The sequence below is a fragment of the Equus caballus genome, chromosome 17 (assembly GCF_041296265.1).
Source record: "Equus caballus isolate H_3958 breed thoroughbred chromosome 17, TB-T2T, whole genome shotgun sequence".
In the NCBI taxonomy this organism is placed as follows: Eukaryota; Metazoa; Chordata; class Mammalia; order Perissodactyla; family Equidae; genus Equus; species Equus caballus.
The window spans coordinates 42,506,372-42,529,117 of record NC_091700.1 but is presented as its reverse complement, the minus strand read 5'-3'; the positions used below and the strand labels follow the sequence as shown (position 1 = coordinate 42,529,117).

At 37.6% G+C, this 22,746-nt stretch overlaps 1 protein-coding gene across 4 annotated transcripts in view; it reads left to right on the top strand.

Moving 5' to 3' along the window:
* The window catches only part of FNDC3A (fibronectin type III domain containing 3A), a 201,173-nt gene that overhangs the window by 74,398 nt on the left and 104,029 nt on the right, over nucleotides 1-22,746 (top strand). For all 4 annotated transcript variants that reach the window (XM_070239704.1, XM_023621583.2, XM_070239705.1 and 1 more), the window contains one exon: nucleotides 12,023-12,098. In XM_070239704.1, the coding sequence (XP_070095805.1) occupies nucleotides 12,023-12,098 (76 nt within the window). The remainder of the gene's footprint in view (nucleotides 1-12,022; nucleotides 12,099-22,746) is intronic.

The window sequence follows — 22,746 nt, the reverse complement described above, 5'->3', positions numbered from 1 at the left end:
TTGCCCATTTTTTAATTGAGTTGTTGGTTTTTTTGTTGTTGAGACATATGAGTTCTTTGTATATTTTGGATATTAACCCCTTATCCAATATATAGTTTGCAAATATCTTCTCCCAATTCTTAGGTAGTCTTTTCCTTTTGTTGATGGTTTCCTTTGCTGTGCAGAAGCTTTTTAGTTTGATGTAGTCCCATTTGTTTATTTTTTCTTGTGTTTCCCTTGCCCAGTCAGACATGGTACTTGAAAATATGTTGCTAAGACCAGTGTCAAAGAGCATGCTGCCTGTTTTCTTCTAGAAGTTTCATGGTTTCAGGTCTTACAGTCAAGTCTTTAATCCATTTTGAGTTGATGTTTGTGCATGGTATAATAGTCTACTTTGATTCTTTTACATGTGGCTGTCCAGCTTTCCCAGCACCATTTCTTGAAGAGACTCCCCTTTCTCCATTGTATGCTCTTGGCTCCCTTGTCAAAAATTAGCTGTCCATATATGTGTGGATTTATTTTTGGGCTCTCTGTTCTGTTCCATTGATCTATATGTCTGTTTTTGTGGCAGTACCTTGCTGTTTTGGTTACTATAGCTTTGTAGTAGACTTTGAAATCAGGGAGTGTGATGCATCCAGCTTTGTTCTTTTTCCTCAGGATTGCTGTGGCTATTCGGGGTCTTTTGTTGTTCCATATAAATTATAGGATTCTTTGTTCTATTTCTGTGAAAAATGTTCTTGGAACTTTGATGGGGATTGCATTGAATCTATAGATTGCTTTAAGAAGTGTGGAAATTTTAACTATGTTGATTCTTCCAATCTAAGAGCACGGAATATCTTTCCATTTCTTTGTGTCTTCAGTTTCTTTCAAGAATGTTTTATAGTTTTCATGTACAGATCTTTCACCTCTTTGGTTATGTTTATTCCTAGGTATTTTATTCTTTTTGTTGCAATTGTAAATGGGATTATATTCTTAATTTCTCTTTCTGCTACTTCATTGTTAGTGTATGGAAATGCAACTGATTTTTGTGTGTTGATTCTGTGTCCTGTGGCTTGACTATATTCATTTATTATATCGAAAAGTTTTTTAGTGGATTCTTTGGGGTTTTCTGTACATAAAGTCATGTCGTCTACAAAGAGTGACAGTTTCACTTCTTTTCCAATATGGATCCTTTTTATTCTTTTTTCTTGCTTGATTGTTCTGGGTAGGACTTCCAATACTATATTAAATAAGAGTGGTGAAAGTGGGCATCCTTCTCTGCTTCCTGTTCTTAGAGGGATAGCTTTCAGTTTTTCTCCATTGAGAATGGTATTACCTGTGCATTTGTCATATATAGGCTTTATCATGTTGAGGTATTTTTCTTCTATACCCATTTTATTTAGAACTTTTATAATAATTGGATGCTGTATCTTGTCAGATGCTTTCTCTGCATCTATTGAGATGATCATGTGATTTTTATTCTTCATTTTGTTAATGTGGTGTATCACATTGATTGATTTGCAGATGTTGAACTGTCCCTGCATCCCTGCAATAAATCCCACTTGATCATGATGTATGACCTTTTTAATGTATTGTTGTAATTGATTTGCTAGTATTTTGTTGAGCATTTTTGCATCAATGTTCATCAGTGATATTGGCCTGTAATTTTCTTTTTTTGTGTTGTCCTTGTCTGGTTTTGGTATCAGGATAATGTTTGCTTCATAGAATGAGTTAGGAAGCCTCCCCTCCTCTTCAATTTTTTGTAACAGTTTGAGAAGGATAGGTATTGAGTCTTCTTTGAATGTTTGGTAGAATTCACCAGGGAAACCATCTGGTCCTGGACATTTATTTTTTGGGACGTTTTTGATTACTGTTTCAATCTCCTTACTGCTGATTGGTCTATTCAAATTCTCTACTACTTCTTGATCCAGTTTTGGAAGGTTGTATGATTCTAAGAATTTATCCATTTCTTCTAGATTATCCAATTTGTTGGTGCATAGCTTTTCATAGTATTTTCTTATAATCTTTTGTATTTCTGAGGTGTCCACTGTAATTTCTCCTCTTTCATTTCTGATTTTATTTATTTGAGCCTTCTCTCTTTTTTTCTTGGTGAGTCTAGCTAAAAATTTGTCAATTTCATTTATCTTTCCAAAGAACCAGCTCCTGGTTTCATTAATTTTTTCTATTATTTTTTTAGTCTCATTTCATTTATTTCTGCTCTGATTTTTATTATTTCCTTCTTTCCAATTTTGGGCTTTGTTTGTTCTTCTTTTTTCAGATCGTTTAGGTACACTGTCAGATTGTTTGTTTGGGATTTTTCTTGTTTGTTGAGTTAGGCCTGAATTTCTATAAACTTCCCTATTAGAACTGCTTTTGCTGTATCCCATAGATTTTGTCATGTCATATTTTCATTTGTCTCCAGGTATTTTTTGTTTTCTCCTTTGATTTCTTCATTGACCCAATTGTTGTTTAGTAGCATTTTGTTTAATCTCCACATTTTTGTGACTTTTCTGGTTTTCTTCCTCTAGTTGATTTCCAGGTTCATACCTTTGTTGTCAGAAAAGATGCTTGGTATTATTTCGATCTTCCTAAATCTATTGAGACTTGTTTTGTGCCCTAATATGTGATCAATCCTGGAGAATGTTCCATGTGCGTTTGAAAAGAATGTGTATTCTGTGGGTTTTGGACGGAATGTTCTATATATATCTACGAAGTCCATCTGATCTAATGTGTAGTTTAAGGCCAATGTTTCCTTATTGATCTTCTGTTTGGATGATCTATCCATTGGTGTAAGCAGACTGTTAAAGTCCCCTAGTATTATTGTGGTACTGTCTATTTCTTCTCTTTTGTCTGTTAATAATTGCTTTATATATTTAGGTGCTCCTATGTTGGGTGCATAGATATTTACAAGTGTTATATCTTCTTGTTGGATTGTTCCCTTTATCATTATGTATTGCCCTTCTTTGTCTCTTGTTACAGTTTTTGTTTTAAAGTCTATTTTGTCTGATATAAGTATTGCTACCCTGGCTTTCTTTTCTTTGCCATTTGCTTGGAGTATCTTTTTGCATCCTTTCACTTTCAGTTTGTGAGTATGTTTAGGTCTGAAATGTGTCTCTTGTTTGCAGCATATATATGGATCTTGTTTTTTTATCCAATTGGCCACACTGTGTCTTTTGATTGGAGTATTTAGTCCGTTGGCATTTAAAGTAGTTCTTGAGAAAAATGTATTTATTACCATTTCGTTGCTTTTTTCTTTCTAAGTGTTTTAGTAATTCTTCTTTGTGCCTTTCTTCTTCTCTTGTTCTCTTCCCTTGTGGTTTGAGGGCTTTCTTTAGTAATATGTTTGATTTTTCTCCTCTTACCTATTTGTTTACTTATTATAGGTTTCTGGTTTGGGATTACCATGAGGTTCCTATATAATATTCTACATATATAGAAATCTATATTGAGTCGATAGTCTTTTTAGATTGATCTCTTTCTAAAAGCTCTACTGTTTTACACCCCTCCTCCCACACTTTGTTTTTGAAATCATATCTAATCTTTTGTCTTGTGTGTGTCTGTCCCTTACCCTCTTATCATTCAAATAGGTAATTTTAGTACTTTTGTCTTTTAACTTGCTTAGTATCTTTATAGGTGGTTAATCTGCTACCTTTGCTGTGTTTTTGCCTTTACCAGTGATTTTATTTCCTGGTTTTTGCTTTGGGTTTTTTTTAAAATAATTTTCTTACGCCTATTTGTCATCTTCTCTTTCCTACTTAAATAAGTTCCTTCAGCATTTCTTGTAGAACTGGTTTCTTGGTGATAAACTCCTTTAATTTTTGCTTGTCTGGGAAGCTCTTAATTTCTTCTTCTATTCTGAATGCTAACCTTGCTGGATAAAGGATTCTTGGCTGTAGGTTTTTTCCTTTCAGCACTTTAAATATGTCCTGCCACTCTCTTCTTGCCTGTAGGGTTTCCACTGAGAAGTCCACCAGTATCCTTACGGGCTTTCCTTTGTATGATCACTTCTTGCCTTTCTCTTGTTGCTTTTAGGATTCTCTCTTTATCTTTAATTTTGCACATTTTAATTATGATGTGTCTTGGTGTGGACCTCTTAGTGTTCATCTTCTTTGGTGCTGTCTGTGCTTCTTGTACTTGGGTGTCTGTTTCCTTCCTTTGGTCAGGAAAGTTTTAAGTTATTATTTCTTCAGATAGGTTCTCTGCTCCTTTGTCTCTCTTTTCTCCTTCTGGGATACCTATAATACAAATGTTAGTGCACTTGATATTGTCCCAGAGTTCCCTTAGACTGTTCTCATTCTGTCTAATTCTTTTTTCTTTTATTTGTTCAGCTTGGGTGATTCCCTGTAGTCTTTCTTCCAGCTTACTGATCCCTTCTCCTGTATCATCTTCTCTGCTGTTGAGTCCTTCTAGTGAATTTTTCATTTCCAGTATTGTCTTCTTCATTTCTGATTGGTTCTTTTTATATTTTCCAGTTCTTTGTTGACATTCTCCCTGTGTGCATCCAGTCTTCTCCCAGTATCAGTGAGCATCCTTCTGAGTTTTTGTTTGAACTTTTTGTCAAGTAGATTGCTCATTTCTGTTTCATTTAGTTCTTTTCTGGGGTTTTGTCCTGTTCCCTTGCTTGAAATGTGTTCCTTTGCCTCCTCATTATGCCTCTTTGTCTGTGCTTATATCTATGTATTAGGTGAGTTAGCTATGTCTCCTGATCTTGGAGAAGTGGCCTTATGTAAGAGATGCTTTTTGAAGCCCAGCAGTGCCCTTCCCTCTTGACACCAGTCCAAATGATCCAGGAGTGACCCCTGTGTGGCCCAGGTTGCTCTTACTGCAGGTAACCAGGGAGTGGAGTCTTTCCCTCCCTGGCAGGCTGTTTGTAAATCAGGTTCAGGGAGCCCCAGCACAGTTGGCTACAGGGTCTGATAGCACACTCCTGTTGCAGTTTTCCTGATAACTGAGTAGGTACCCAGTGTAGCTGGTAGCTAGGCTCTGGGGCTTACAGTTGCTGTAGTCCTCAGGCCTGCAAGGCTGTTGTCAGCTCTCTTGTGATTGCAGCTGAGTGGGGCTGGCCCTAGGTATCGGAGCACCCAATTGTTTTAGGCTTTGGAAAGTGGGGCTGATCCTCTTTGTGGCTGTTCAAGAAGCACAGGTCTTCTGCCACTGATAAGCCCCACCGCCACAGGTCCACACACACCTTCAACACAGCCCTGGTCCGTGCACGCTTCCCAACCCCCTGGAGTGTTTACCCAATTGCCCCACTGCAGAGGCCCCCACCTCTCCACCAACACCCCCCACAGTTCACCTGGTCCTTATACAGGCTCTGCCCCACAGAGGCAGACACACTTGTCTGCCTGTAGAGGATCAAGGCACCCAGTCTGTGTGCACAGGCAAGTAGGCTGAGGGCTTGCTGTTGGGTGGAGCTGGTCTCTAGGGTGGGCTGCCTTCCCCAGCTGAACTGGATTAAATCTGTGCCCTAGTGGCATACCCCTGGGCTATCAGGCTGGGGGAAGAACTTCAGTGGTCCCTGCTAGCATCTGTGTCAGCACGCCTGTACTAGTTGACAACAATGGCCACCACCAATGTCTCAGTCTCTGGAGAGGTCTCACCTCTCACCAAGATGCACCCAGAGCCTGCCAGGTGAGTCTCTTTTCACCAAAGGACTGTGCAGCTTTCTTTTTGGAGATTTTAGGTTGCTCTTTGAGACAGGTAAATTTGTGCTTGGGCCCTTTAAGACCAGGGTCTTTTTGGCTTTCACCTGATAGCTTTTCTGTGGGTATTCCCCGCTGCAGTTAAGAGCCGGGGAAGCCAAATAGTAGGACACCCATCTCAGTTGTCCTGAGTCTGAAGGATGCTTATAGCGGTAACGGGCCCCTACTAAGGTCCCCACTTCTCCAGGGAGGGCTGCGTACCTTAGAGTGGCTCCCTCTTGGCCAACTGTGAAGGTCTGCCGCTCGTGAAGGTGGCTTTTTTCTCTCCAGAAGGAATTTCTGCCTCTTCCACCTCAGTCAGGACTGTCCCTTGTCGTGAGGGTTCTTTTTATCCAGTTTTCAGTTTTCTCTCCATGGCAGTTTTTCCAAAAATATTTGTAACCTCATTGTGTTTGTGGGAGGAGGTGAGTTCAGAGTCTGCCTACACCACCGTCTTGATGAGATCTTCCAATGATTCATGTTTTAAATTGCATGCCATTCTGAATACTATGATGGAATCACTCTGTCCCACCTGGGATGTGAATCATCCCTTTGTCCAGCAAATCTATACTATATATGCTACCTACCTGTATTGCTTAGGTATCAGTTGTAGTGTCTCCTCTTCCATTTATAATTTCATTGATTTGGGCACTCTCTCTTTTTTCCTGGGTTAGTGTAGCTAAAGGTTTGTTTGCAGATGACATGGTCCTGTTTATAGAAAATCCGAAAGAATCCTCAAAAACGTGACCAGCACTAATAAACGTATCTCAGCAAAATTGCAGGGTAAAAGATCAACACAAAACATTCACCTGTGTCTCTACACACTGGCAATGAAGAATTTGAAAAGGAAATTAAAACAATTCCTTTTACAGTAGCATCCAAAAGAATAAACTACATAGGAATAAATTTACGCAAGTTGATGAAAGACTTGTATACAGAAAACTATGGAAATTTGCTGAAAGAAATCAAAGACAACTTAACTAAATGGAAAGACATCCCATATTCATGGATTGGAAAACTTAATACTGTGAAGATGGTAACACTGCTGAAAGGAATGTACAGGTTCAGTGCAATCTTTATCAAAATTCCAGTGACCTTTTTTGCAGAAATGAAAAGGCTCATCTCAAATTCATATGGAATTGTAAGGGTTCCCAAATAGCCAACACAGTCTTGAAAAAGATCAACAAAGGAGGAGCACTAACACTTCTCAGTTTTAAACCTACTACAAAGCTAAAGTAGTCAAAACAGTGTAGTGGTGGCATAAGGATAAATATATAGACCAATGGGATAAAATTGAGAGTGTGGAAATAAGCTCATACATCTAGGGCCAGTTTGTTTTTGACAAGATTGCCAAGACTGTTCAATGGGAAGAGAATAGTCTCTTCAACAAACAGTAGGGGGACAATTGGATATCCATATGCAACAGAATGAAATTACACCCCAACCTCACAACATATACAAAAATTAAATGAATCAACAACCTAAATATAAAAGCTAAAACTATAAAACTTATAGGAGAAAACATAGGAGTAAATCTTCATGACCTTGAATTTGGCAATGGAGTCTTAGAGATGACACCAAAAATAAAAGCAACAACAACAAAAATTAGATAAATTGGGCTTCGTCAAAATTAAAAACTTTTGTATGTCAAAGAACATTATGAAGGAAGTGAAAAGACAACCTACGGAATAGTAGGAAATATTTGCATATCCTGTATCTGATAAGGGTCTAATATCCACAATGTATAAAGAACTTTTAAAATTCAACAAAAAGATACACAACCCAATTAAAATTGGGCAAATGACTTGAATACACATTTTCCCAAAGATTTCAAAATCACTAGGAACACATGACAAGATGCTCAACATAATTAGTCATTAAGGAAATGCAAATCAAAACCACAGTAAGATACCACTATATGCCCACATGATGGCTATAATCAAAATAACAAGCACTGGCAAGAGTGTAGAGAAATTGGAACCATTGCATATTGTTGATGGGCATGTAAAATGATGCAGCTGCAGTGGGAAAGTTTGGTGGTTCCTCAAAAACTTAAATATAGAATTACACTATGACTCAGCAATTCTACTCTTGGATATATATCCCAGAGAATTGAAAACAGGACATCAGATTCTTGTACATGAATGTTTATGGCAGCACTATTCTCAGTAGCCAAAAAGTTGAAATAGTCCAAATGTCCATCAGTGTTTGAATGGATACACAAAATTATGGTATATCCATGCAATAGAATGTTATTCAGCCATTAAAAGGAATGAAGTGCTGACACGTTACAACCAGGTTGAAGCTCAAAAACATTATGCTAAGTGAAAGAAACCAACTACAAAAGATCACATATTATATGATTCCGTTTATATGATATATCTAAAATGGGTGAATTCATAGAGACATAAGGCAAATTGGTGGTTACCAGGGTTTTGGAGGAGGGAAAAAGTGGAGTGACTCCTTACTGGGTAGAGGGTTTACTTTTGGGATGGTGAAATGTTTTGGAACTAGATAGAGGTGGTGGTAGCACAACATTGTGAATGTACTAAGTGCCATGGAAGTGTACATTTTAACATTAAAGTTAATTTTATGTTATGTGAATTTCACCTGACTAAAAATGTTAACAGGAATAAATTGACAATTTTTGAAAGAATCTGTGAGCTCATACTTCTACTAAGAAACATTTGAAGTTGGGGTGTGGGATAAAGGGAAGAATATAGAAAAGAAGGCTCTTCTTAATAGAAGAATGCTATTAGAAGAAACTAGTAAATGTAAAAAGAATGACTTTTAAAAATTGCCATTTTACGGCTACCACGGTAATGATTTAGTAATAATTCCTGAAACCATTGGATGAAAGACTGTTGAGGAATAAGCTATTTACAGATTCTCAGAGTATCACCATGTTGATTGTTAATTACTTTCAAAGGGAAGTGGTATCTTTATAATGGAGACATCTGACAGATACCACCTAAACCAAGTGATCAAAGTTAACATTACTGAGGTGCTCTAAAATGGTTTAAAGGAGCATGAGAGTGAGCAAATGTGGCAACACTTTAACAATTGGTGAATCTAGGTGAAGGATGTATGGATGTTCATTGAACTATTGCAGTTTTTCTGTACATTTAAAATTTTTCAAAATAAGAAGTTGAAGTAAAGATGAAATTTGGATAGGACCCTTCCCTGTTTAATAGCCTTGCCTAAAGGTTAACGATTTAACTCTTTAGCTTGATATTTAAGGATCTTCATAATCTAGCCTCTGTTTATCCTTCCAGTTTTCTCTTTTCCCATCTCATTTCTCAAACTTTAGCTATACACACTTCTCCTTTTTCAAATTGTCCATGATCTCCTTCACCCTCATGATTTCATATATACTGTGTGTGTTCTCTCCTTGAAGTGTCCTCACCCCATCTTTTTAGCTTGTTAACTCCTGGCTGTCCCTGTGAACACTATGTAGTTATCATCTCTTCCAGGAATCTTCTCTGATCATCCTGGGCTGAGTGGAGCCTATAGTACATTGTTCATATCCCTATTATACCACTTATTACACTGGACAGTTAATTGGCTGAGTACTTATTTGTCTCTACCTCACTACACTGTGAACTGTTATGAGGCTTTGGACTGTGATTCATTTTTCTTCTTGGTGCCGCACAATGGGTGTTTAATAAATGATTTTTAGATAAATGGATAAATTTCACCTCTTAATATTTTCTTGAACATCTTATTATAATTTAAAAGAGGTCCATTTATCCTCTTTTTTGCCTAATATCAGGATATATTAGTTGTGTATATGTCATGTTTGGTTTTATTTCTTTTTCTCAACTTTGTAGTGAATGAATTCATTAGAGGAACTGTTAGTATTTTATAGAACTCCACACACAGTACAACCAGTACTGACAAGTGATCATGATTAAAAGCAATAACATGTATGTGAAGCACACCATAGTGTGACACACACAAGTAAGCACTTCTTTGGGTTTTGGACCCCGTTAGTAATTTAATGAAAACAGTGAAAATTGCAATATCTGCAGAAAGTTGCATGTACAATTCCAGGTGGTTCACAAACCCTTTGAATGGATGTCTGTGGCCCTCAGGAGCTCCATTAAACACATAAACACACACCCATGCTCAGGTAATAGACTAATTTAAATGTTTGATCCCATGTGCTCTCATTGCACTTTACTTCTATCATAGCACTTACCGTCAGTCAATTATCAAAAGGAGTAATCATTGAGGTACATCAGAAAACATACTTCTAAAGTTACAGTGTTTAAAATAAAATATATTTCCAGAGCTTCTTTTGCCACAGTAGTTAGTGATATAATAGGCAGAAGAGTATATCGTATGCTAATAGAGGTATCTTAAATTTAGCAAATTGTATGAATTAGCTCTCTGGGGAAAAAAATTTTTGGACCTTCTCCAGATAAATTTTAGATGCATTAAAGAACTAAATATAAGCAATTAAATTATCTAAAAACTAGAATGAAATAGAAACAAGTACTTTTATCAAACTCTAGGTTGGTGTTGTCCAATGGAAATATAATGCAGCCACATTCAAATAGTAAAAACAGGTAAAATTAATTGTAATAATGTTTTATTTAACCCAGTATGTCCAGAATATTATTTCAGCATGTAATCAGTATAAAAATGATTAATGAGGTATTTTACATTGTTGGGTCTTTTTGTACTAAGTCTCTGAAATCGGTGTGTATTTTATTCTCATAGCACATCTCAATATAGACTAGCCACATTTCAAGTGCTTGCTAGCCAGCCACAACTTAAATTTAGAAACAATAGAAGATGTCACAAGGGAAAAAATGGATAACATTGGCTACAGGAAAATAAACAATTGTATTTGAATAAAAGGAGAAAATTTTGCAGCGTAATTTAGTACAATATTATTATTATTAATATGCAAAGAATTCATACAAATCACTAAAATCGTTTAAGACCCCAAAAGATAAAAGGATAAGATGACACAAACAGTTACAAAAGAACTAGTAACAAACATAAAGATAACATTTAACCTTGTTAATAATCAAAGAAATACAAATTAAAACAATAGTAATATACTATTTTCATCTATCAAGGTAGCAGAGATTTTAAAACTATAATTTCCAGGGTTGCAGAGAATGTGGTTGAAGGATGTTCTCATAGACCGTGAGGGGGAATATGCATTAGTAAAATAAACTTTTAAAAAGCAATTTAGCAACAAGCACAGGAATTCTATTTCTGGGAATATATGTCGTAAGGGAACAATACTAATTATAGAGAGGGAAAAACTGCATACCAAATGCTCACTTCAGCGCTATTTATAATAATGGAAAAACTGAATGCTACCTAAATTCCGTACATTAAGAGAATGGCTAAGTAGTTTATAGTATAGTCATTTAACAAATACTTTGAGTAATTAACAGCATGGAAAAGTCTTTTTTATAATATTAAACTTGAAAAAGATACAGAATTGGAGATCTTTTATCTATATTTAAGGGGAAAAATTAAGCCTATGCATAGAGAACAAGACTAAGAAATTTATCAGAGGGGCCGGCCCAGTGGCAAGGCGGTTAAGTGTGCACATTCCGCTTCGGCGGCCCGGGGTTCACTGGTTCGGATCCCGGGTGTGGACATGGCACTGCTTGGCAAGCCATGCTGTGGTAGGCGTCCCACATAGAAAGTAGAGGAAGATGGGCACAGATGTTAGCTCAGGACCAGTCTTCCTCAGCAAAAAGAGGATTGGCAGCAGTTAGCTCAGGGCCAATCTTCCTCAAAAAAAAAAAAAAAAAAAAAATTTATCAGAGTGTTAACAATGTTTATCCTAGGATAGAAAGACTTCTGATCTTTTTCCAGTTTTGTGTGTTTCGGATGTCATAAAATGTGTATTACCTATATAATGAAAAGAAAACCATTTAAAGTGGTAGGATTAATTTGATACATTCCCAGATATAATTTGAGATGTCAGACTAATTCAAGTATGCTCATCTCATGCTCTGCTGATCAATTTATACTTTATCTTTAGAAAAACACATACTTAGCAACTGAATAATTAAGCATAGATGATCCAAATATTCTGTGGTTTGACTCCATCTTTGTTTCAGAGTAAAATTTATTGACTTTCCAATAAAAGTTTGCCACTGTTTTTTTTTATTTCCTTACTTTTGGCTTAACTCTGACCTCCAGAAAAGTGAAGTAATATTTTTATCAACAAATGTGTAAAATGTGTACTCGCTATCTTCCTTCCCAGTTTCACGAGGTTAAATAGCTCACATATACTCTCTTACTAGCAATGCTTAGTATTTCAATATACTGATGTACTCTATTTTGATTATTATTATTTGCTCTGTTATTTGCTTGTTTTGATTAATACTTCTTCCCCTCATTTTAAGGTTATTTTGGTACAAGTTAACCCGGGGGAAGCATTTACAATAAGAAGAGAAGATGGACAGTTTCAGTGCATTACAGGTAAGAATGATAATTTATTATGATTTGAAACAAGACAAAAATTTATGATACATAAAAGTGTATATGCTTGCAGTTTCTTCCTTTCTTTCTCACTACCACCACACCAAGGCACAAACTCTGAATACCTTATGGTTTAACTATTGCAGGAACACCCTAATTAGTCTCTTTGCCCTGGCTTCTTGATTAATCTTAATGTAATATTAAATTGTTCACGTGACTCTCTTTCTCAGAAATATTCACTGAATCCGGTTCAGGTTCCTTAGTCTTTTTAAAAGATCATTTCATCTTTCTAGTCTTGCTTCCACTTTCCCTTCGATATTGTTTCCCTTCAATCTTGGTAAGTTGGCTTATTCACTGTCTCTTGAACCTGTCTAGTACTTTCTGTATTTTTCTTCTTATCTTGAATTCAGCCTATCATCCCTGCCCCCAGCCTATCCACATCCTACCAGTGCTTCAAGACTGAGCTCAGATCTTATCTTTAAAAGGTTTTTTGTGAAGTCTTTAGTGGGCATCCCCTCCTCACTACTCACTAGCCATCCCCCACACACATTTATGACAAACAAAAATGTCTCTAGATATCACCAAATGTCTTCTGTGGAGCAAAACCAACCCCAGTCGAGAACCACTGCCTCCTGTGAAGACAGGAGCAGCGAAAAGGTCACTGGCTTTGGGATTAGAGAACCTAGTTTTAAATCCCAACTCTTGCCACAAACTAGCTGTATGAACTTTTACATGTTGTTTAACTTCTATCAGATACATTTCTTATCAGTAAAATTCCCCTGTCTGTGAGTAATAGCACACTTCATAGGATAATTGTGAGAGTTAACTAATATGCTTGAAAAGCATTCTAAACCAGACCTGGCACATAAAAGGACTCAACAAATGGTGGTGGTGGGTGCTGTGGTGGTATTTAATAGAAAGTGACCCTCATCTCCACTGAAACCCCATAACACCAATTATTGTGTGATTCATTTAGTAAGTAACTGTGTACTTTCTTGCAATATTTATTCTTGTTATATTTTTTAAAGCCATTTAAATTTTGTATGTTTAACTTGAAATGTTTATTCAGTTTCTCCAACTAAGTTCTAAGCACTTCGAGGGCAGATAACCACTTCTTACATTTCTTTGTATCGCCTTCAGTTCCTGACCTTCCATATATTGGATATCTAACTAACAGTTGTTGCTTTAATTTGGAAAAAGCACATCAGAAATACGATGACCATATGCTTTATCATCCAAACTGGACACTTCTGAAAATGAAAGAGGACCCTAGCAATTACTCCAAGGCAACTGATGTCAGCCAAGAATGTCCCAGGTCAAATAGGACTTATGGTACCCTCCATCTTCCCTGGGCTGTCTAATCTATTTACTCTAAGAAGAAATAGACTTATCTCTTTCCAGAAGAGCAATTAGCTCAATAATTAAAATTAAAACTTTTAGCCTGCCATCTAAACCTTACATGTCTTAGAGTTAGCACTCTCTCTAAGTTAATTTAAATCTTGTGTGTGGCAATTAAGGTAACCACAAATAGGAAGGGCCCACATCTTAAGGGTTTAAAATAAACCAGGTAGTAGAATTTATAAGCAATATAATAAGCTTCTCTTGTCTTTACTCATCAATTAGGTTTTCATAAAAATAATTTCATTTTTATACTGGGTACCTCTTAGAATGCAAGTTTCTAATAGAGCACACACCTTAGGTTTATTTATACATCTCTTTTCAAGTGGTTTTCAAAGAATATTGTTTATGTTGGAAGCATTTTAACTAATATAACACTGATCTTTTCGAACAAATCTGCAAATGAGGATACTCATTACCTTTTTAGTGTGACTTAAAGTACAAAAACTGCCAATCACAGATAATCACTGAATTTTAAATAACTTGTATTTTAAAAGTCAACTTGTAGCTATAATTTGTAAATCCCTTCCCTTATAAAATCAATTACATTGATTTTTTTATGTAGCAGTTACTCCTTCAGTCAGGACCAAAAAAGCCTATCTAATTTATAATGTGTCTGGAGTACTAACAGTCACCTAATAATAGGCACTGACTACCATGTGAAGATATTTTTAGGCAGGGACACATTTCTCTGCTTCAGTAGAAAAGGGAGACTCCTCTCTCTATATGACAGATTATAAGAGGGAAGACTTTGTTTTAAAATTACTGGACAGAGTTTTTTAAAACACTGCAAGGGATAAGGGGAACCAGACAGAAAGTAAAAAGCACTCCCTTCTTTGTTTATATTTTTGTTTGTCCAAAATTAAAAGATGAGATAAAGGTGGAAGCAGTAGTAGTGAACGAGGGACTGGGGTTGAAGTCTTTATAAAAACCAATGTGCCCTCACTCCAAGCAAGAGAAGAAGACAGGACAGGAAAAGACTAATGCCTACTGGAGCTCGTCCTCCTCCCTTTTCTTCCCTTTTGCCATCACTAGTTTCTATCATGTGGCATACATCTTTCTGAACTAGTTCTAGAGCTAGGTAAATAATAAGCGTAGAAGTAGAAGTGGAGGCAACAGGTAACAAAGAGAAAGAGAAAGTCTTAAGGGAGGAAAATCATATGCCAGTGAAGCTGAGAGAAAAATAGAATCCTGTGGCCCTAAGGCCATCAAGTTAGGAAAACTTTTCTCTTCACAGCCACTATACTAATAAAAGAAAACCTTTGTAGTGAAACCTAAAGAATTGAGATAAATACAGTGTAAATTAATAAACATTTGAATTAAAGACTATTCTTTTTAAAGTAGTTTTATTGCCTGTCAAGAATTTAAAGAAATAAAAACTGTTAACAGAAATCCTAGGAAACCTTAAACATCTAAATGATCCCCCTATTTTATTGGAGGTTCAGAATTTGTGAGATATAGCTAAATATAGGCAGAGCTCAATATAGTACTTTTACCACAATAGCGTACTGCTTGGAGATATAAATTGCTAATTTTTTTTTTTCATGAATTTACTAAGTGTCTGCTGAAGTATTCTGTGCCAGCTGCTGAGGATTCAAAGAAAACTAAAACACAGTTCCTGCTGTTCAAGAACACAGTGTAGCAGGGAAGAAAGGGGAAAAATTAACAATTGTATTACAGTATAAAAAGAACCATTAGAGATAGGCATGAGGTTTTGTGGGAGTGATGTCAGGAAAAAAATTCTTCAAGGAGAAAGTGACACATGGCTTGTCTTTAAGGAAAATAGAAGTTGGCCAAATGGACAAAAGAGTCTCAGGAAAGCATTTTAGGCAGGGGGAACAGCATACAAAACCAACAGAAGGAAAGAATACCTTGACTTATTTGAATAACTGCAAAGAGATTAGATTTGCTAAAAAGTTGTATAAGGGGATGTAGATGGAGATGAATCTGAAAATGTAGACAGATCTTGAAATGGCTTGACTGTCATGCTAAGAATTTACACTTTATTGTAAAGGTGAAGAAGAGCCATTGAGGAAGATTATGCAGGAGAGTTAACATCCAATTTACAGTTTGGAAAGGTCAATGTCGTCTTCCTGTTATGTTAATATGTGGTTACTTGTTAACCTAAAAATCTTATTACAAACAAAAGTGTTCAATAAAATACAACAAATAATCTTTTAAATGCATTGCTGAGCTTCTCTCTCTTCCCTCCATCCCCCAAAAAAGAGGGGGAAAAGGAAATAAATTATGGGGTAGAAACAAGCGCTTTTCAATATATGTTTTTCAAAATATGTTTCCTGTTTATCTGAAAAGAATATTCTTTGTCCATTTGATTTGATCACTTTTTTATTGTTGCATACCATTCTTTATGAGTCCTATCCAGGATCTGACATCTATCTTCCCCTTTTCTGCCTTATTTCATGTTCTTTTAGATCCTGCATCACTCTTAAATATCTAAAAGTGTAGTTCTCTGCCTTTAACTACTTTCCAGTTTGCCATTCTGCTTATTGGTTAGGTTTATTTATACTGCCTGATTCTGACGCATACCTTATTTTTCCCATCTTAAGCCACTGTTCATTGGTTTCAGCACAAATATATCATTGCTTTTGAAATCCGAGTACAATCTTGAATGTCTCAGTTTTTTTCTATGAAAAGGTATTTTGAAACTGATCTGATAACTTGATGTTTTTGGTTTTTTTAGTGAAGTGCTTTGATAGGTCAACAGATTGCCTTGTATGATGATAGATACTGTGAAAATTAATTCATTTTTGCCTGGTAATTGTACATAGGGATGTAAAAATTTATTGAATGAGTAAATCTTCCAGTTTAGTATTAATAGATCTTTGTAACGTGCTAAAGACTGCCCTTCTTAATTTTCTTTTGTGGGGAGGTATGCAGAATAGAGAATTAGGGAAGGTTTCTGAATTTAGGTTACTGGGGGTGGGGGGAGGGGAAGGTCCTAGACGCATATTTTGTAGAGAATATTTGGTAAACTCTTAAGATCCTTGTTTTAGAGCCTGCTTTCCTAGCAATAAATTGGTACTCATCCTTTAGACATCCTTTCTGCGAAGTGTTTGCAGACTAGATCATTCTTCAGTTTCTCTCCTCTCCTATACCTGGCTACCCATATAGAAATATTTGAGGGCAGAAATTTAGTTTTACATGTGTTTGTAGCCGTGTTGCCTTATGTAGTACCCAGCACCTAGAGAATGCTCAGTGAATGTTTAATTAAGTTGAATGGGGAAGAGAAAAAACTTAACGTTTTCTGAGCATTTCTATGTGCCAAGCAAATGGAGTCTATATACAAAACAGTTTTATCTAAAAACCCTCATTATTGAGGAGATGTGGTTTTCTTTTTTGTTTCCTCCATGATACCTCAAAATGAATAAATAGGACTAAAGAGTAAAAATTTATTAATTAAATATTTAGTGATTTTGCATTGTTATGGCACTTCTCCTTTGGTTTGATTCCATGCTGCTACATGTAAGAAAGTAAGTTATAAAAAAGCAAAAAGAATATACAGATTGCCTAGGCCTGAATAGTTTTTATATACCCTGGCCCCTTCAAATTATGTATTTAAGAAGACAAACAAAGATACTGATGATTGTTTACATTTATTAATCTATAGGTAATAGTTAAGCACGTGTACGGTACCTGGGTTTGCGTTCCAGCTCTGCCACTTACTCTTATATCAGTCAGGTTATATTAAGCAATTTAGTGATTACTTTTACATCCTGTCTTGCCATTTGTTTGTGTAATAGACTCTATGTGTATGTGTGTGTATGGATGTATTGTTTTGGACGTATTTTAGACATTCTGTTTATATCTGGAACCACAGAACCCAAGAGCTGCATCAGGTATATAACCCTAATTATGTTGATCATGGATTAACTGGATCTACATTTTGATGATTTGTTTTTGCAACATTGCCTCCACAGTTGCACTTCAGCAACAGTGAGGACTTTATATATTCTTCATCTGTTCACTCATGCAGTATTCAGTAAGAGACAAAAGTGAATAAGCAAGCACTATTTACTTATTTCCTCAAGCTCATCTGACACACTTTCTTATGTATCTTTATGGGAAGATGAAATCAAATTTGATCACTGGCCCATTGCCAATTTAAAACTTTGTCTTATGTTATATCATCCAGGACTTTTTTTCTCTAGTGCTCTTTCTATACATTTCTAATCAATAGCTTTGACAAAAATAAATGATGTTTATAGAATTTTTAGAAAGTTACCAAGGACAACTAATAACATTAAGTAAATAGCAAGCTCAAGAAGATCAGAATATATTAAAATGATAGGTCTAAACCAATAGGATAAAGTTTAATAGGAGTAAATACAAAGTTTGGCATTTTGATTTAAAAAATTAACTGCACTGGTACTGTATAGATGTGTATCAGAGTTTCTTTTTGAAACTGACTCTTGTCTGTTAAACACAAAAGGAGTTTATTAAGATGATATTGAGAGTCTTCCTAGTCTTCTCTTTCCTTCCTAACACTTCAATCCTAAAGCCATTAGGTGGGGCAGAACAATATAGACACTTGTCTTAGTTCATTTGGGCTGCCATATAGAATACCATGGACTGGGTGGCTTATAAACAACAGAAATTTATTTCTCCCAGTGCTGGAGGCTAGAAGTCCAAGATTGGGCTGCTAGCATGGTTGGGTTCTGGTGAGAGCCCTCTTCTGGGTTGCAGACTGCTGACTTCTTGCTGTGTCCTCACATGGCAAAAGGGGCAAGGGAACTGTCTGGGATCTCTTTTATCAGAGCACTAATGTGATTCATAAGGGTGTCACCCTCATGATCTCATCACCTCCCAAAAGCCCCACCTCCTAATACCAGTTAGAATTTCAACATGTTAATTTTGAGGGCACACAAACATTCAGTCTATGGCAACACTGCACTGATGGGAGTGGGGGAGGTGAGCTGCAGTGTCCCAGAGTGGGATGTCAGAACCTAATTTGGGTGAGGAGTTCATCACATCGGAGAAAAGCCTAGTGTAGAGAATCAGAGCCCAAACAGAGTGAGGAGGAAATTCACATAGTGAGGTGGCCTGGTATAGAGACTCAGAGTCAAAGCAGGCTGAGGAAGGTATCCTCAAGAAGGGGTGGCCTGGCGTGGGGTGTAAGAATCTGAGCTGGATGAGGAGGTCATAAATACAGTGGAGTGGCCCAGTGTAGAGAATCAGTGCATGACTAAGGTGAAAGCATCCATATGTGAGGGCAACCTGATGTAGGGAGTCAGAGCTCAAACAGTGAGGAGGCCATCTATGTGGAGGGGTAGCCTGACATGGATTGTTGGAGCTCCAGCAGGGTCAGACCGTTCACATGCTGGGGGTGTTCTGGAGCAGAGAGTCAGATTCCAAGTTGTGTAAAAAGGACATTCACATGGAGGATGGTCTGCTGCTGAGTGGGGAGGGCATCTACACAGAGGGGTAGCGTGGCATGGGGTGTCATAGCCCCAGCAGGGTGATGAAAGTGTCTGTGTAGTAGAAGCAGTCACCATGAAGACTCAGAGCCAGTTTGAGCTGTCAGAGCCCAAACAAGGTGAGGAGGATGTTGTCTACATGGGAGGTGTGGGATGGGGTCCAGCAAGGAGAATCAGATCCTGAGCATGGTGAGGAAGGGATCTCTATTGCCATGATAGGAGGTATCAGAGCCCAGGGAAGCCCATCCACATGTGGAGGGTAGCCTAGCATAGAAAATGAGAGCCTGAGTGGGTTGAGGAGGGCATCCGCATAGAGGAATGGCCTGGTATGGGTTGTCAGAGCCAAAGCAGAGTTAAGGAGGTGGTCCACATGGTGGGGTGAGGGCCTAGTGAGGGGAGTCAGAGCCCAAATGTGGTGACAAGAGAATATACACAGAAGTGGAGTAGGTAGCCCAGCACTGGGTATTAGAGTTTGTGTGTGACCACATGGAGCCAGGGAGAGAAGGATATCTACATGGGGAGTTGGGTGGGTAGTGGGCTTCAACATGGGAAGTCAGTGAAGCTAGCATCTGCTCTGGGAGAGTTGCCCAGTGTGGGGAGACAGAAGGGGCTTAGGAGAGCATCTGCCAGGGGCAGGAATGGTGGCAGAGATGGAGGTTTATTATATGTACCGGGCGCTAATCAAAGAAGCAGTGACATTAAAAGTTATGAGAGCCAAGTTTCTTACTATCAGAGAAGGAGTTTGAGATGTGGAAATGGAGGAAACTAGAGGGAATCCTTTGGCAACTTAATCAGAATATTCAGACATTTCTGATTCTAGGTCTGGGGCAGGGAAAGTACAAGGTGATACTGGAACATATTGTTAGCCCAGAAAGAAGGAAATGCTCAAAAATGGATGAAGACATGTCAAAATGACATAGTAGCCAGCTTGAAGTAACTTCTACTAGCAAAATCAGACACAGTTTGAGCATCAAAATGATAGAAATGGATTAAAGCCCACTGAGTAAAATAGGAAACTGTGAGTCCAAATATAAATAAATAAATGAACAAATTGAAAGTTTGCTGGAAAATGGACTGTTTACATAGTTTCAAAGTACCTCCCCACATAATGCTTACTGATTAAAGGCAAAAAAAAAAAAGTAACTTTACAGTGGAGAAACCTGGCAGACACCATCTTAATCTAGTGATCAAATCCTATGTCGTCAGTAATGGGAGAAATCCAAATTGTGTGCTACCTGATATGATGCACTAAGAGGAACATAGTGTCACTTCTGTGATATTTCTCCCAAGAATGTATAATCTGAATCTAAACACAATGAAATAGTGGACAAACCCAAATCGAGAGACATTCTATAAAATAACTAGACTGTAGTCTTCAAAAGTCAAGATCATGAAAGTCAAGGAAAGACTGAGGAATCATTCAGACTGATAGACATAAAGGAACATGCCAACTAAATGCAATACGTGATTCTGAACTGCAGTCATGCATCACTTAACAACCAGGATACATTCTGAGAAGTGCATTCTTAGGCAATTTCATCATTATGCCAACATCATAGAGTGTACTTACACAGACCTAGATAGTATAACGTACTACATATGTAGGCTATGGGGTACTGATCTTATGGTACCACCGTCATGTATGCAGCCTGTCATTGACCAAAATGTCATTATGTGGTAAATGACTGTAGACACTTTTGCTAGAAGGCACGTTATTAGGACAATTGGTGAATCTTGAATGAGGTTTGAAAATTAGATGGTTTATTAGTTTCTTTGGGCTGCCATACAAAGTGCCACAAACTAGGAGGCTTAAAACAACAGAAATTTAATGTCTCACAGTACTGGAGTTAGAAGTCCAAGATCAAGGTGTCAGCAGGGTTGGCTCCTTCTGGGGGAGAATTCATGTGTCTCTCCTAGCTGCTAGTGATGGCCAACAGTCCTTGGGATTTCTTGGCTTGTAAATGCATCGCCCCATTCTGTCTCCACCTTCACGTGGCATTCTTCCTGTGTCTCTGTGTCTTCACATGTCTGTCTTTTTATAATGATACCATTGGTTTGAGGCCCACTTTACTCCAGCATCACCACATCTTAACTCATTACACCTGCAATGACCCTATTCCCAAATAAAGTCACATTCTGAGGTAGTGGTATTTAAAGATATCTTTTTTGGGGGGACACAATTCAACTTATAACAGATAGTAATAAAGTATCAGTCTTAATTTCCTGGTTTTGATGGTTGCTTTGTTATATTGGAAGTTGTTCTTTTCTATAGGAAATGCATACTAAAGTATTCCATGGGTACTAGGCCATCATGTCAGCATTTTACTTTCAAATGGTTGAGGGAAGATAGTTCTTTCTGCTGGCTGGATATGCAACGTTTTTTGTAAGTTCGTGATTCTTTCAAAATTTTTTAAAAATATTACTTTAAGAAAATGATATTGGATGTCATAGAATCTTTGGGAGGACTAGAGAACCAGACTCAAGGCTAAGCTTCAGGAACAGTTCTCCAAAACCATGCTACAGAACTGGTATGAATAAGAAGTTATCATGAGTGCCATGATTATACTCATTCCCTTTCTTCACTAATAACTCGGTGTTATGTGCTTCCAGCACAGATACCACTTCTGCAACAGGAATCTTGTAGCTACCCACCACTGCCTCCTAGGTTATCGGCACCTATAAGAGCAGTGGTCTTTACCTCACACCACACACAACACACAAGAGGTCCTCCAACACACAAAAGGTCTTCAGAGCCTATGCACCAAAGCAAATGGTAGTCTCCACGACAGTGCAGGAGAGATAGACTTAACTTTATTAATAGAACTTGCTTATTTTAGTAGAACTAGAGCTAAATATGAGTCACCTGTTGAATCTTATTTGCAAAAGTGAAAACAAATGAAATCTTGGGCTGCAAAAACAGAAATGTAAGTTCAGAACAGATGGTGTAATACTCTGGTTAGATGGCATCCTTTTATATATTTAAAGAGAAGTATTTAGTTTAAAAAAAGTATTGACAAACTGAGATTGAACCCAGGAGGGGAACCAAGAGAGCACTGAATCATGAAATCATTCTTATAAAAGACTATAAAAACACTTGTGGAATGTTTAACCTAGAAAAGAGAACTATGACTTGGAATACATTGTTCTTTGTACCTTTAATGGCAGAATTTAGACTGAGTGAGAGTTACAGAGAAACAGATTTTGACTCACAGGGAAGAACTGTCCAACAATTACGGCTGTATAAAAATGGAATCATTGAGAGTAATGTCAGCATCATGACAGAGTGAGCTCTTCCCTTAGAATCTCCCCTGTAAGATACAATGAAAAAGACATTCATAAACCACAGAGAACATTCACACAACACAAAATATATCTGAGAGACCCACACAGCCATACTTCTGAAGGTGGACCCCCTGGGAGGAAGTGGAAGGCGGTAAGGGGATCTCCCTTTCCTCCCCCAGTGGCAGCAACCCAGAGCATGGGACCACACATGGCTCTGAGAAAAGTAGGGGGAGGGGCAGCTCTCCACGGGAATACCTTTGATCCTCAAATTCCCTCGTAGCCTGTGGGAAAGCCCCACACAGAAGTGGATAAGCTATTATGGGGGTGTGTCTCTGTCAAGCCAGCACCCCAAGAGAGCGGATAACAAGGGCAGAGCAAGAACACCTCCAGGATCATGCAGGCGAAAGAAAGCAGACTTCCCTCTGCCCAGTGCTCCAGCTCAGCCAGTCGGCCAGAGCATCCCCACATACATTAGAAAAGCAACAGCTGTGAGCAAGCTAGCCAGAATCAGACAGGCCCTGTCAGCATAGATT